Genomic DNA, 14,852 nt, shown 5'->3' with positions numbered 1-14,852 from the left:
TTACAGTTCATTTTCCCTCAGCTCTTTCTGTTGCCACTTAGGTGATGCACTGATATCAGCATGGATGTTTCTGGCTGCTCTCACAGCAGCTTTCATAGCCGTTTCGATCCAGGCGTGAGGGTGAGCAGTGTATTCTCCTGCAAAATAGACCCTCCCTTCATTCTGAAACAAAGCTTTGGAGTAGTCGACAAACTGGTACGGGGTGAATGAAACATATGCTCCCATCGAATATTTGTCCAGGCCCCATTTCTTGATCACATGTTTATCACAGACGTTCTGGATATAATTCTTGGGCATTTGGTGGATTTCTGCCAGGTCCTCCAGCACCACATCAACACACTTTTCATCACTGAGGGGAACGAAGAATTCAGCATCATCATCCCAAGTGTAGGAAGCCAGGATCACCCCCACCCCACTGGAGAAATTGTGGTTGGGGTAGTAGATGAATCTGGAGGGGCGATCAGTGATTGACCTCCCATTATAGATTCCATCCTTTTCCCAAAACTTTTCCCTGCAGACCAAAAAAATCTTCACGTCCTTTGAGTAGTGGAGGGAGCGCAGGGCATGGGTCTTGTTGGAGGAAAGAGGTGGAGAAAATTTAATGAGTCGTGTGGCTTTTGCGGTGGTTGTGACAAGGACATAGTCGGCCGTCACTGAGGAGGGGAGCGATGAGCGTGGCCTGCGATAAAACACTCTCACTTTTTCATTGTTGTGTAGTATCTTCACCACTGTGGACTGAAATAGAATATCCCAATGCATAGTCTTGTAGAAAGCCTCTGGAAGCTGATCGAATCCCCCCGTGATCTCATCAAAACTGAAAGAAAGGCAGTGGGGCGGGGGGCGGGGAGGGGGGAGATGATGGTAGAAGAATTACAGCTTCTGTTAACAGTTCTCTGAATGAATATCACAAAAATAATAAGCAGATCTGTAAGGAGCTGCTTAGCTGAAGATATAATTTACCCCTTCCATCCCCTCCTCCCCCAGTGACTACTTCAATTCCGGCTTCTTTTATTACAGGCAACTGCCAGGTCTGCGGTAGTTAAGGTTAAGACAAGCTTTCTGTTTAAAGCTTCACTCTTCGACGTGATCTAAATTCTGCATGATTACTGAGATTGCCTTAGAATTAGGTGTGCCTCCTGGGGACAGGGTAGGGTTAGTAATCCCAATTCTGGATCATTTGACCAAAGGGTTCCCTCGATACAACAGAGTGATGCTCTGATATCACTATTACAGGTACCCTCAGTCAGAAGTTAATTAGTGAATTCCATAGGAACGCTCCCCATTAGACATTTTCAGTAATGTCCATCTCATCCCTTGTGAAAGTGTTCCCTGCCTTGTATGGCTAGAGAAACATAGTAATGAACACCTGCCCTCTGTGACAGTTCAGACCATCAGTGCCTACTTGAAAGAAGGCAACTGGCCGCACAGATAGATGGATAAGATACATCTATCTTCTTATCAACCTCATTATATCAGAAGATGGATGGATCGATAGACAGATCCTACCATAGATACATGTTCTTCTCCATATAAAGCAAGTAATTAAAGATACTCTTCTTCTTACCCTTCTTTGAATGCAATATCATCCATGACCGAGTACAGAAAAGACATGTGGAAACTACCATCTATATTCAGCAAGTCACCAATCATGTCAATGGCTCCTCTACTTAACTTTCCTTCTTTAATCAAATATTCCTGGTTGGGGAAGAGAGGAAGGGCAGAAAGTGCATGCATATCATATCCACATTGAACCATGACAGCTGAAGAGATGAACATAGGACTTAATCAGTACCCGTAAGGGTTAGCCAAAGGTCACACCCATAGAGATACAGAGACCCCTTGGCAAACAGTCTCCTGTTCTTTGCAAACATCTCTCAGCTCAGACCTGACAAACTGACTACACCAAACACACCTTACAAGCTATTTATCTATGAATAGTAACATGTAAGGTATCTCCAGAAAGCTCACAACTTGTCAAGATTCATAATCGTGGCGAGATGTATGTATGGGTAATATTTAAGGAATAAAGTATTTATACTGAAAGTATGCTTGATGGACTTGGGGTAAAAATTAGTCATCGGGGTACTGTGTCTAGGTGACAACTCATTCAAACCAGAGGGACTTGTTCCCCTCCCTCAGTCAGCCAGTAGGTAATGCAAGGTTCTTTTCACTACCCTGGCCACATCCCAGAACAAATTATCAAAAAAAAAACCCATTATAACAGGCAGGAGATGGCCCTGGCTATGAATCAAGGCAAAAGACTGTTTCAGTATAAACAGAGTGTCAGGGAAGGCATTCTGGATTCATTCACTGAGAAAACCCCTCAAGGCAGTGGTCCCCAAACTGTGGGGCATGCCCCCCCTAGAGGGGCATGGAGGAACGTGCGGGGGGCTTGATGGGGCCCAGGCCAGCCCCCATTGGGGGCAGGGAAGGAGCACCATCCAGCCCCACTCTGCCCCCATCTCTGCTCCAGCCCAACCCCAACCCCAGCTGAGGCCCTGGCTTTGGCTTCCGGCCCCCGACCATGGCCCGGCCCTGGCCTCAGCCAGGGACCATAGCCAGGCTTCCGGCTCTCGGCTCCAGCTCAGTTCCCAGCCACGGTTCCAGGTCTGGCAGTGGCTCTGCTCCTGGCCCCAACCCCAGTCACAGCTCTGGCCCCGATCCCCGGCTCCCAGCCTTCGGCCCCCGAAGGGGTGCAGACAGATTACATTATGGGTAAGGGGGAGCATGACATAAAAAGTTTGGGGACCCCTGCCTTAAGGAGCAGGGGCCTTGCATGAACATTTTGATGCTGATTCTGGTGAACCCAGCCAACTTTGCAACAGACTGAGCTTTGCAGGGGAAGCCTACTTTAGTGTATTGGAAAAGTAACTATTGAGAAGGGTACACCCAGCTTTGTGTTTTATGCTTTTATATTCTAGCCATTTGCTTCTAATCACTTTCTCTCAATTCTAGTTAAATACTTATTCTTTCTCAAACAAACCTTCTTTCATTCTTTTATAAGTGCTCACCAGGGCTATGTGGTTTACAGGAGTGGTGGTTTAAAGTAAAACTGGTAAACTGAGGTACACTGCGGGGGAGCTGGGATTTCTGTGAGTAGCCCGCGGCTGGGACTGGATATCACAGGGAAATGAGTCTCGGGAATTGGGGTTCACATACTGTTAACCACCCGCAAGGCAAAGCTACGACTGGCCCGGCCCAGAGGAGAGAGCTTGTGTGACTGAAAGGCTGGTGGTGTCAGGGAGCTGCCACTCAGCTACCACAACAAAGACTTCCTCGAGCTGGAGGCAGGGAGAAACAAAGTGACTTAGGCCTTGTCTTCACTACCATGCTAAATCGGTGCTGCTGCCATTGATGCAGCGGTGTCGATTTAGCGGGCCTGGTGACGATGCGATAAGTCGACGGGAGAGCGCTCTTCTGTCGACTTCAGTACCCCACCTCAACGAGAGGCGGAAGCTATGTTGATGGGAGAGTGTCTCCTGTCAACATAGCACGGCACAGACCCAACAGAAGTCAATGCCATTTACGTGAACTTGAGTTACGGAACTTAACTAGCGTAACTTAGATCAACTTCCAGTGTTAGTGTAGACAAGGCCTTAGAGGCCCAGGTGACTGGAATACCATCCCAAACATCAACTACCCTCCTGTGTGAGTTGTCAGCTTCCTCATAACCAATCACTGGAGTAAGGCGGATGATCCCATTCAGGACACAATCCCCCATCCCTTTTGATTCACTGGGTGAAATCCTGACCCCAGTGAAATCAACGGGAGCTTTGTCATTGATTTCAGTGGGGGCAGGATTTCATTCAGAGTGTCCATAGCAAGATTTTATTGCCTTTGATTAAACAGCCATGGTCCAGGTCACACTTCCTACAGCAGTGGTTCTCAACCAGGGGTACACGTATCCCTAGGGGAACACAGAGATCTCCAAGGGGGTACATCAACTCATGTAGATATTTGTCTAGTTTTACAACAAGCTACATAAAAAGCACTAGCTAAGTCAGTGCAAACTAAAATTTCAGGCAGACAATGACTTCTTTATACTGCTCTATATACTACACACTGCCATGTAAGTATAATATTTATATTCCAATTGATTCGTTTTATAATTATATGGTAAAATTGAGAAAGTCAGCAATTTTCCAGTAATAATATGCTGTGATACTTTTGTATTTTTAGGTCTGATTTTGTAACCAAGTGGTTTTTAAGTGAGCTGAAACTTGGGGTATGCATGAAAATCAGGTGAAAGGGGTACAGTCATCTGGAAAGGTTGAGAGCCACTTTCGTATGGATTAAAAATAATGATGGGCAGGTACACAGAGGAAGGGTGCCTCATTGAAATAACCATGGATGAGGACACATAGTTGGATGCCACTCAGAGACCCAGGGTGAGAAGAAGAGATGCCATGTCAGTTACATAGGTATGGAGGAGGGTCCTGTCTTCACTACACAAACACAGGACCGATGGGAGCACAGAGACCGTTTGCTTTCTACTGACCAATGTAGGCAAAGAAGATATGGGTCCGTGGCCCTGCCCTCCCCGTTCCGCAATGCAGAACCCGGAGGACCACAGGGGAAAGTATGCAAGGCCCCATGAGGCAACCGTGTTTCCTCCGCATAGCCAGGAGGTGTAGGAGGATTCAGATGTAATACCTCCTACCATGGACTGTGTGAACATGGCACAATCTATCCCACAAGGTGTTGCATTAGCTGGTGTGAGGAAAGTTTTAGGAAATCAGGCACAGGATACTGGAATGCCTTATTCAATTACCTTGATGGAAAAGGAGTCATATTTCTCTTTCAAAACTCTGCAGTCTGTTGTCACCTGGGGAGCAACAAGGCAAACAGTTGCTAGTCTCACAATCACAGCTCTACCTTTGCAGATTGGTTATTTTCCCTGTTTGCGATCACGTACTTATAGGTGGTATCCTAGTGCATATGCCCATGGAGCAGGACATGAAATGACTGCTCAGGTGGAAGAGCTGTTAACAAGATCTTTTTAATGGGGACGTAGGCATGGACCTCTCCTCTAGCTGGTGGGTGCTCGACACCCCCCCCAGGCCTCACCCCCACTCCGCCCTTTCCCCCAAGCCCCCACCACTGCCCTGCCTCTTCCCACCTCTGCCCCACCTATTTCTGCCCCCTCCCCTGAGTGTGCCCCATCGCCACTACTCCCCCTCCCTCCAGGAGCCTCCTGCATGCCTCAGAACAATTGTTCAAGGCAGGTGAGAGGTGATGGGAGGGAGTGGGAGGAGTTGATCAGTGGTGCCGCCGGTGGACAGGAGGCACTGGGGGAGGGGGGATCTGGCTGCTGGCACTGTGCTAAGCACCCGCTAATTTTTTAACTTGGGTGTTCCAGCCCTGGAGCACCCACTGAGTCAGTGCCTATGAATGGGGATAAGGAGCGGTAATTTTTGTTTTCCTTTCCTGCAGTTTTCCAGCTGTCTCAACTGCTTTCGCTCAGACTTTTTGAACAATAAAATTAATAGTTTAAGGCAATGTCTACAGTAGCAGTTTTGTTGGTCAACCTTTTATCCATCCATGGTCTGAAAAAACACCCCTCCTGACCGATAAAAGTTTCACTAACAAAAGCACTGGTGTGGACAGCGCTATGTCGGCGGGAGAGCTCATTGGGGGTGGTTTAATTATGCCGGTAGGAGAGCTCTCTCCTGCCGGCGTAGAGAAGCTACACAGGAGATCTTACAGTGGCACAGCTGCGATGTGCCGCTGTAAGATCTATCCGGTAGACAGAGCCTAAAGGTAAAAAGAGAACCAGATTTTCAAATGTATTTCATTGTTTAAAGAGGCAGATAGGCATCTACTGGCATTTTCAAAAGCACCTATGTGTCTTTAATCCTATTGAAATCACACTGATCTTTTGGAAATATCGCAAGAGGCTAGATTCACAAATGGATATAGACATTGCAGTGCTACGTGTCTCAACACCTAACTTTTAGGTGTCTAGAAAATCACTGGGATTCACACAGTCACATTCTCAGGCTCCCTACACAATGAAGGGTGGAAGAAAGGTTAGGCACCTAAGAATGGGATCCACAAAAGGCTCAAGCAGGCTGAGCTAGCTAAACTGGCCAACGAGAGATGCCAAAAAAGGGGTGTGTCCTAATCCCTACCCCTCCCAGGGCGTTCAACGCCTATCTCTGCTTGGGGATCTCAACTGTGAAGCCTCTCCTAGAGTCAGGAGCCTAAGGTGTGTCTTGAAATAGCACCAGCCTCATAGCTTTTCCCAGGGATTTGGGTACTCACCAAGCATGTGGGAAACCTCTTGTGCAAGTCTTCCCTCTATCTGATCAGCAGTGGGGATTTGAATAGGGGTCTGTTCCTCTCAGTTGAGATACTGCACCCTCTCTGGTGACGCATTCACCCATGTGTATACTGCTAGGACTTCTGGGGCCATTTTCCGTGGTTCTCTGTGCCGTAGTAAGCTGAGCCACTCTATGATTCTTTCCCAGAACTAGTTTATATTTCTGGGCACCTGGGGCTGGGGATTGTGGGAAGGCATTGGAGGACTATCAGAACTCAAGGGTTTTAGCTTGCACCTTCACTGCACACACTGAGTTGCCTACTAGCTCAAGTGAACACAGACCCTTAGCTCTAACTCATACCCTCAGCCATAGGTACTGACTCTGTGGGTGCTCCAGGGCTGGAGCATACCTTATCCAGGGCTGGAGCATCCATGGAAAAAAAATAGCGGGTGCTTAGCACCCACCAGCAGTCAGCTGCCACCCCCTACACCCCAGCACCTCCGGCCCACTAGTGGGTCCAGCTGATCAACTCCTCCCCATCCCTCCCCGTGCCTCTGGCCTGCTGTGGTCAGCTGCTCCATGGTGTGCAGGAGGCACTGGGGGAGAGGGTGCGCTTGGGAGAGGGGCCGGAACTGGGTGGGAAGAGGTGGAGCGGAGGCAGAGTGGGGACAGGAAGAGGTGGGGTGGGGGTGGGGCCTTGGTGGAAAGGGGTGCAGTGGAGGTGAGGCCTATGGTGGAGCAGGGGTGGGGCAGTGGTGGGAGCATGGGGGAAGGGGGGAAGGGGTGCAGTGGGGGCAGGGTGTGGGGTTGATCTGGGTTTGAGCACCCCCAGGGAAAGGAGAAAGCCAGCACCTGTTCCCTGAAGCAATGCCAGCTAGCCTGGGTTGAAAGGACCACTTAAGTTGAGCAAGATGGTTTTGTGTGTGGATGAGATGGGGTTTAGGACCAAAATCTAACTTTGAAGTGAAGACCTACAGTACAAAAGTCCATTCCACAACACACATACCATATCCAGTGTCTGGTCATAAAGTTCACTGGCAGATTTCCCTTTCTCTGTGGGAAGCAGAGGGTATTGCAAGATATCAGGGTTTCGGTCAACATCTCCAGATCTTGCCCTGATGTTGTTAGCCAAATACCAGGCATTGTCATTAGTATTATAGAATGGGTTCAGTTTAAGTTTGAATTTGGTAATAAATTCACGCACAACCCTAAAGAAAAGAAAAGGAGTAAAAAGAGAAAAATTCCAAAATGAGAAAGAATTTTATATGTTCATATATGGTCCCGAGCATGAATGGCCCAGTCCTACCTAGGTAAATGACATTATTTGTGTGTCATATGACCCCAAATCTATATTTTGCTAAATTCACATTCAACCCTGTTTTGCAGTAGATGAAAAATGTGGATAACTAGTTCAATAATGATGATAAATATGTTCATAATAAAAATTGTAGTTAAATATGTCATGAAACATTTTGCTAAAACTGAAACAAAACAATGCACTAAACAATTTACTTTTGAAAAAATGCCACTTGGCATTTTGGCTGGTGGAGTAGATTGTCATAATTCAACCCACTCTGCACTTCTGCCCACCCAGTCCCATCCCATCTATGCAGGAAGAGTTACAGCTCCATAGAGATTTCAGTCCGTGCACACAGACTGACTATCTGATGCAATGCAATTAGTCCACACAAAGAGAGATTTTAACCTACCCAAATTTGAGCCTTCAAAGATTTTTTTTCTTGGAATTATCATAAAAGTCTTTAAAATGGGGCTTCCACTGTTCTGAAAAAGGCTGGCGGGTGAGGAGGGCAACTGTGTATTACCTATGGTCTCTTGGCAAACGCATGGCTCCCAGCTCCGCATACCAATCTTTTTCTCGATAGGTCAAGATACGTCCTCCCACGCGGTTACTGGCTTCCAGAATCAGGACCTAGGGGCAAAACACAGGTCATGATTTTCAGTCCTTTGCTGGTACCTAGTGGCTGTAGGTAGGGCTTGATTTATCCCACATCCTTTCGTTTGTAAATGGCCATCAAAGAAAGAACATTAATGTTTTATCAAAGTAATTTCAGATGATATGTAAGCATACAGGCCTTGATTCAGAAAAGCAGGTACACATATGCTCAACTTGAATTTCAACTTCATAGGACTTAAGCATAGGCTTAAAGTTAAGCATGTGCTCAACCATGCTTCCAGAATCAGGCTGTATTCCTGCATTGGGTACTCAAGGAACACATTCCAGTATGGACGTTTTCACAGTAATAGTGATTTTTCCATTCATTATTAATGCCAGATTTTCAGTGAGGGAGGTTTTAAACCAACAACATCAACTAAGCACTTCAAATATAAATACACAAGCTATCTCTGTTGACTTTTCCAGACTCAGGGGCTGTAGTTCTTGGGTGGTTTTGAGAAGGGGGAGTAGAGGATGTTTAGGCAATCTATAGGGATAATGGATTTGGGTCCTTCCCATGGCCCAAGACAGTAGCTTTTTCTATGGAAAAACAAAACAAAGCAAACAAACAAACAAGAGTGAAAGTTAAAGTTGTTATGAGATAGTTAATATCAGGTTTCACAGGTAGAGAATTTTGTCAGAAATATGCGAACTGTTAGGGCATTTGAATCTTTTGGAACATTTACTTAACTAATCACCATTTCCATAAAAGGTACGGATTAGGGTTTTTTTAGCTGCAGTGTTATTTTTCATACAGCTATGCTATTATTTCGCTAATAACCTTAACTTCAAGACAATGAACATGTTGTCTGGAAATCAAAATAATAGATTTTTCTCTCTCTTTCCTTCACAAGTCACCCAGTTTACTTCAGTTCACATCGTTTTGTTCTTCAGCATTGTTTACGCTATCAAAAAGGAATGATAAGACTATTTCAGAGGAGCACTGCCTCCCTGGCCTGTCTCTGGCTCCTCTTGGTCATTATAATTACCTTGCAACCAGCATCTTTCAGCAGTTTGGCAGCAGTGAGTCCACTGATTCCTGCCCCGACAATCACCACCTTCTTTGAACAACATGCTTTTTCCAACCCATTTTTGGCAATATCCACCAGTTCTTCATAGTCAGAGTCAATAAAGCATTTTTCCCACTCCTTCAGTTTGTGAGGGATACCGTCTGAGCTCAGGACTGCTACAAGGAGGAAGAGCTGAAGAAATACTAGAAACAGAGATGCAAAGAAAACACCCATGTTGAAGCAAACTCACTCTCTGAGACCATGCAGCTTAGTAACATCACTGACATGCTACTCCTCATCTCTAGGAAGAGGCTAACAACCTCAAATGCAGAGCTCTGTTATATTAACAAACCAGGAATGTTATTACAATCCAATACAATCAGCATATAAACCCAGAGAAGGGAAGTCAGTTCTCAAATCCTCTCACAGTTCATGCATTCTTATAAACTGGAAAATATAAGAAAGGCCATACTGGGTCAGACCAATAGTCCCTCTAGCCCAGTATCCTGTTTTCTGTTAGTGGCTGGTACCACACATGGCCCACCACCCAGTCTACCACTGAGGGTCCTGGGCCCCACAGATTCACTTAGATCTGTGCATACCACAGGGATGTGATGATTTTGGGGGCCAGCCATGATCTGTGCGAATGGATGCAGGAGAAATTCATCCATGGTGGACAATGTGACTGAACAAGGTCTTCAAGACTTAACTTCATGAGGTGAATTGAGGAACCTAACCAGAGTCTCTGTCTTATGCCATTAAAAAAATCCCCTCAGTTCTGCTTTTGCTTTCCACAATTCAAGATAAGTTTTTTGTTTTTTCAAAATGGAAAGCTGTGATTCCCCCTCTCGATGACCATGAAGGAGCTCTGTGTCCTGTGGAGTGCAGTTACAGAAGGATCGCACAAAGAAATACGTGGTGCATGAGGTCACCAGTCCCCTAACCCGTTACAGCTTTAAAATCAAATCAACACTCGGAACTCTGTCTGGAAGTTCACAGGCTGTCAGCGCAGTTTTCAAAGCAAGATTATTATGATGTTCTCAATGGAAAGCTCCTTCCTAGTGAACACTCACATTTTCCACTCTTATCAGTTTTTGACTGGTCTAAACTGAAGGTGACAAAGGCATGGAGGTCCCACATTTCACAGCATTGGTGACTCTGCTGCTTTTTCCTCACCTTTTTGAGCTTCCTTTATCTCCCTTTCCTGCTTGATGACTCTGTTCACTGCTTCAATGCAAATAAAGCAGAACACACAATCCTCTGTTTGAGACAGAGCTGTTTGCCAACCTCAGTCTGGGACATGAGTTAAAAACACCATACAGTGGAATCTTATAACTGCATGAAAATGTTGCCACACATACGTTATCAGGACAATATTAATCATCAAATTATGAGTTTTCAATTGATACCTTAAAAGACATACTTGGTACAAAGATTATTACCATAATAATATGGAGGGTGTGGATACAGGGCTACATCCTGCCACAAATCCTGTTACTCCTTCTCATAACACAAGAACTAGGGGTCACCAAGTGAAATTAATGGACAGCAGGTTTAAAAGAAACAAAAGGAAGTATTTCTTCATACAACGCACAGTCAACCTGTGGAACTCTTTGCCAGAGGATGTTGTGAAGGCTAAGACTATAACGGGGTTCAAAAAAGAACTAGATAAATTCATGGAGGTTAGGTCCATTAATGGCTATTAGCCAGGATGGGCAGGGATGGTGTCCTTAGCCTCTGTTTGCCAGAAGCTGGTAATAAGCGACAGGGAACAGATCATTAGATGATTACTTGTTATGTTCATTCCTTCTGGGGCACCTGGCATTGGCCACTGTTGGAAAAAAAGATACTGGGCTAGATGGAACATTGGTCTGACCCAGTATGGCTGTTCTTATGTTTTTATATTCTAAATAACTATCCCATGAAACCAAAAATGGTACAGGATCACCACAGCCATAAACACCCATGTAATGTGTTTTTAATTACAGTGTTGAAACTGTTAGCAAAAAGCAAAACCAGGAAGGACTGGGTTAAAGCCATCGATACTCTTGACAATTATTATGTTCTTCTTACTCTGCAATTATCCATATCTTCCGATGTGATAGGCTGAAACACGGGCTGGAGGATTGCCACCACGCCTGTTTATTTGCAGTGACACTGAAGGGGATAGTGCATCTTGACCTTTAGCAGCATAATCATGTTATTCCCACAGCGCATAATGTTTCTTTTGTTAAAATGTGTGTATGTGGAGGGGGGGCATGGACTCCTGGCCCTCCTGTTTCTGGCACCAGTGCACCACGCTCAGTTGTGGCCGTATGAGACATTGACACAACTATGCTTCAGTTTTCCTCCTGTCTCCTTTGACCTATTTTGTCTGTAGGAGTGGCCTGACCTTCTGTCTACGACACCTTCAAATGCCTGACCCCATCCAGGACCACGGCACCCTTTAACACAAGGCTCCTCAACCTTTTTTTTTTCTGAGGCCCCCCTGACAGGCTATAAAAACACCACGACCCACCTATGCCTCAACAACTGTTTTCCTGCATATAAAAGGCAGGGTCAGCGTTAGGGGGTAGCAAGCAGGGCAATTGCCCAGGGCCCCATGCCACAGGTGCCCTGCATAGCTAAGTTACTTGGACTTCGACTTTCGTCTGAGCTTGGGTTTTGGGCCTGAGTGGCGGGACTTGGCCTTCAGCTTTCTACCCTGGGCCCCAGTGAATCTAATACCAGTCCTGCTTGGCAGACCCCTGAAACCTGCTTGTGGCCCTGAACAGGGCTATGGACCCCCATCTGAGAACTGCTGATTTAACAAGTCCAACAGAAACATAGAAATAACTACATCTTTGGCCTCAGCTGGCTACCCCTCTCCTTTGCAGGTGGGACCCAGCTACCATGCACATCTGTCCTCAGTCTCCTCTGCTTCACTCCACCCTAAAGTCTATACCTGGCTCAATTCTCCCCACCTTCCCAGGGTTTTGCAGGAAGGCTGTCATCCCTCAATGGCTCCTGACAGCCACTCAAGCACCAGGCTCACCTTAGAGGTTTCCTGTTTGCTTCTTAGTCCCTTAAACCTTCTATCAGTCGCAGAGAGAGGGAACTCACTACATCCTCCCTCCTAGGTCTCCTTCCCCAGCTGACCTCAGTCATGGAACCGCAGGGATTTCCTGGTGGGAGAGGTGTAAGGACGCTCATGTGAGTTGGAAATGGTCACAAGACATGCATTTTTCTTTACTTGTTTCAGATGTTACAAATCAGCTTCAGCTGCTGAAAAGCAGAATGTATCCAATCCTCAGTTTTTAATTAAAATGTATTTTTAAAAGACAATTAAAAATTTCCCATCAACTTTTTTGTTTAGAACTAAGGTAAATTTTCCTAAAAAAATTTTCTTCAAATGACATATTTTGACCAGCATTAAAATTAACTTAGTTTTCCAGAAACATGCTTTGACTCAGCTATCTTCAAAGAAAGGACAGACCATGTCCTATTCATGGAGCCCTTCCAACCATAAAAGGACATGATAGCAATCATAGAATCTAAGAAGTGTAGGACTGGAAGGGACCTCGAGAGGTCATCTAGTCCCGTCCCCCACACTCAAGGCAGGACTAAGTATTATCTAGACCACCCCTGACAGGTGTTTGTCTAACCTGTTCTTAAAAGTCTTCACTGATGGAGATTCCACAACCTCCCTAGGCAATTTATTCCAGTGCTTAACCACCCTGACAGTTAGGAACATTTTCCTAATGTCCAACCTAAACCTCCCTTGCTGCAATTTAGCCCATTGCTTCTTGCCAGTTAAGAAGAACAATTTTTCTCCCTCCTCCTTGTAACAGCCTTTTATGTACTTGAAAACTGTTCTGTCATGTCCCCTCTCAGTCTCCTCTTCTCCAGACTAAACAAACCCATTTTTTTCCAATCTTCCTTCAGAGGTCATGTTTTCTAGAGTTTTAAATGCAGATTAATTCAGGACTGTGAAATACACCGTACAATTTAACTGTAAGAGTTGCAGGTGAAAACAGTCAGCCAAGGTATAATAAATAATAAATATAATAAAAATAAAATAATAACCGTAATAATAATAATATTTGCATTTCTCTTCCATCCACATTTCCAAATGGACATTGGACAAGAAATAAACAGGGCGTCTAACATATACTGTGAGGAAAAACAGCTTGCAATTGGGAGCACCCTTGCCATGTTAACTCAAGGAAACAATTCCTTAGAACCCCCACAAGAACGTCAACAGCATCATCAGTACTTTGATTTTTGAGTAAATGTATTTAAAATCTCAAAGGCTTTTCTGTTGTATAAAAATAAATACGTTCAGCACTGACTTACAACATTGTTGTCCCTTCCCTTGGTGAACATATAATTTGCTCTCTTAATGTTTTAACTGAATCTAATCACTGAGCCACAGCCATGGAAAGTGCAGATCAGCTATACCTGCGTCCCACAGTGTCACTGAGGCCAAGTGCAACCGAAAATACCACTCTGGTGTTTGTTTCCTCCTAAATTCACACTTAAAGAGGAGTTGAGGATTCTGGGAGAAGCTCAACTGAAAGTGAGGAAGAAAAAGACAAAAAGAGAAAGACGATAAGAGAGAAAGATGTGAAACACGAAAGCCCATTGATACAGTAAGATGTGCCCAAAAGAATAATGTATCCCATCGCTCTGAAAAAGCTCAAAGAGAAGTTTCACTCACAGAACCTGTCCATTTCAGATGGTGGGTGGAGTCATCCACTTGCCCTCTTATTTTATACCCACCTTTTATATAGGCAGACTGATGAATATCCCAGCAGGAACTGCTGACTCTGTGTCTGGTGAAACTGGGAGATGGCTGTCACATGGTCTTATAGGACCTCCTCCTGTGACAAGCTCATAGCCTGCAGGTTACTCTGAGTTGAGTCAGCTCCATTCAGGCACATAGGACTTGGGAACAAAGGAATTGTGGTAGTAGACTCTGTCCCATCTATCTTCCTCCACACTCTGCTGAATCTGGCAGCCTCCTATTCTTTCCTGGAAACCACTCCACATTTCCTTCCATATCCTCATGAGCTGATATCCTCTCTCCTGCTGAAGCTGTTCCCGTGTGTGGAAAAAAAGTCATTGGCACAGAGGGACTGGATGCTGGGTCTCCCACGTCAACGCTTTAACCACTAGGCAATGGAGTCATTCTCTGGCTTGTTTTCTTTCTCTGGACCAGTGTGTTCTTTCACTAGTTAGCCACAATGGGTGCTTTGTTTCAGAGGCGCAAGTTAAAATCTGTATTTCCTGGGTTTCAAAACATTTGAAATTTTATTTAATCTGTAGTTCTATGTTCTTGTAAGGTAATATGAGTTCAGTCACAAATGGTCAATTTTGAATAATGTCTCACATTTCCACATTTTGAATCACATGATCATTTCAATTTGGATTTTGGATTTTCAGTTTTTTAATTTTCATTATTTTCTTGCTCTACCGCTTTTTTAAAAAAAAAAAACTTTTCCAAAAGAGAGAAAAGGCAAATAAGAAAGTAGGTTAAAAATATTCTCTGTATTACATGCCTTTCTTTTTTTCCCCAAATGACAAAGTGTGAAGCCATTTTTAAAGCTTTGTCAAGATGAAAACTTAAAAAATTTATTTTACATT

The 14,852-nt window shown here is 44.8% G+C and overlaps 1 protein-coding gene across 1 annotated transcript; it reads right to left on the bottom strand.

Moving 5' to 3' along the window:
• Positions 1 to 13,939, bottom strand: LOC311530283 (L-amino-acid oxidase-like; the record flags this gene model as incomplete). The annotated part of the gene is made up of 7 exons (XM_084646735.1): positions 1 to 814; positions 1,565 to 1,695; positions 4,772 to 4,825; positions 7,270 to 7,471; positions 8,087 to 8,193; positions 9,207 to 9,430; positions 13,927 to 13,939. The coding sequence occupies 7 exons, from the start codon at positions 13,937 to 13,939 to the stop codon at positions 1 to 3; spliced, it is 1,545 nt and encodes a 514-aa protein (XP_084502861.1).
• Positions 13,940 to 14,852: the final 913 nt, after the last annotated feature.

Source organism: Lepidochelys olivacea (assembly GCF_965140295.1).
Source record: "Lepidochelys olivacea isolate rLepOli2 genome assembly, chromosome: 14".
NCBI lineage: Eukaryota > Metazoa > Chordata > Testudines > Cheloniidae > Lepidochelys > Lepidochelys olivacea.
The sequence above is the reverse complement of the archived record's forward strand: the minus strand, read 5'-3'. Positions and strand labels throughout refer to the sequence as shown.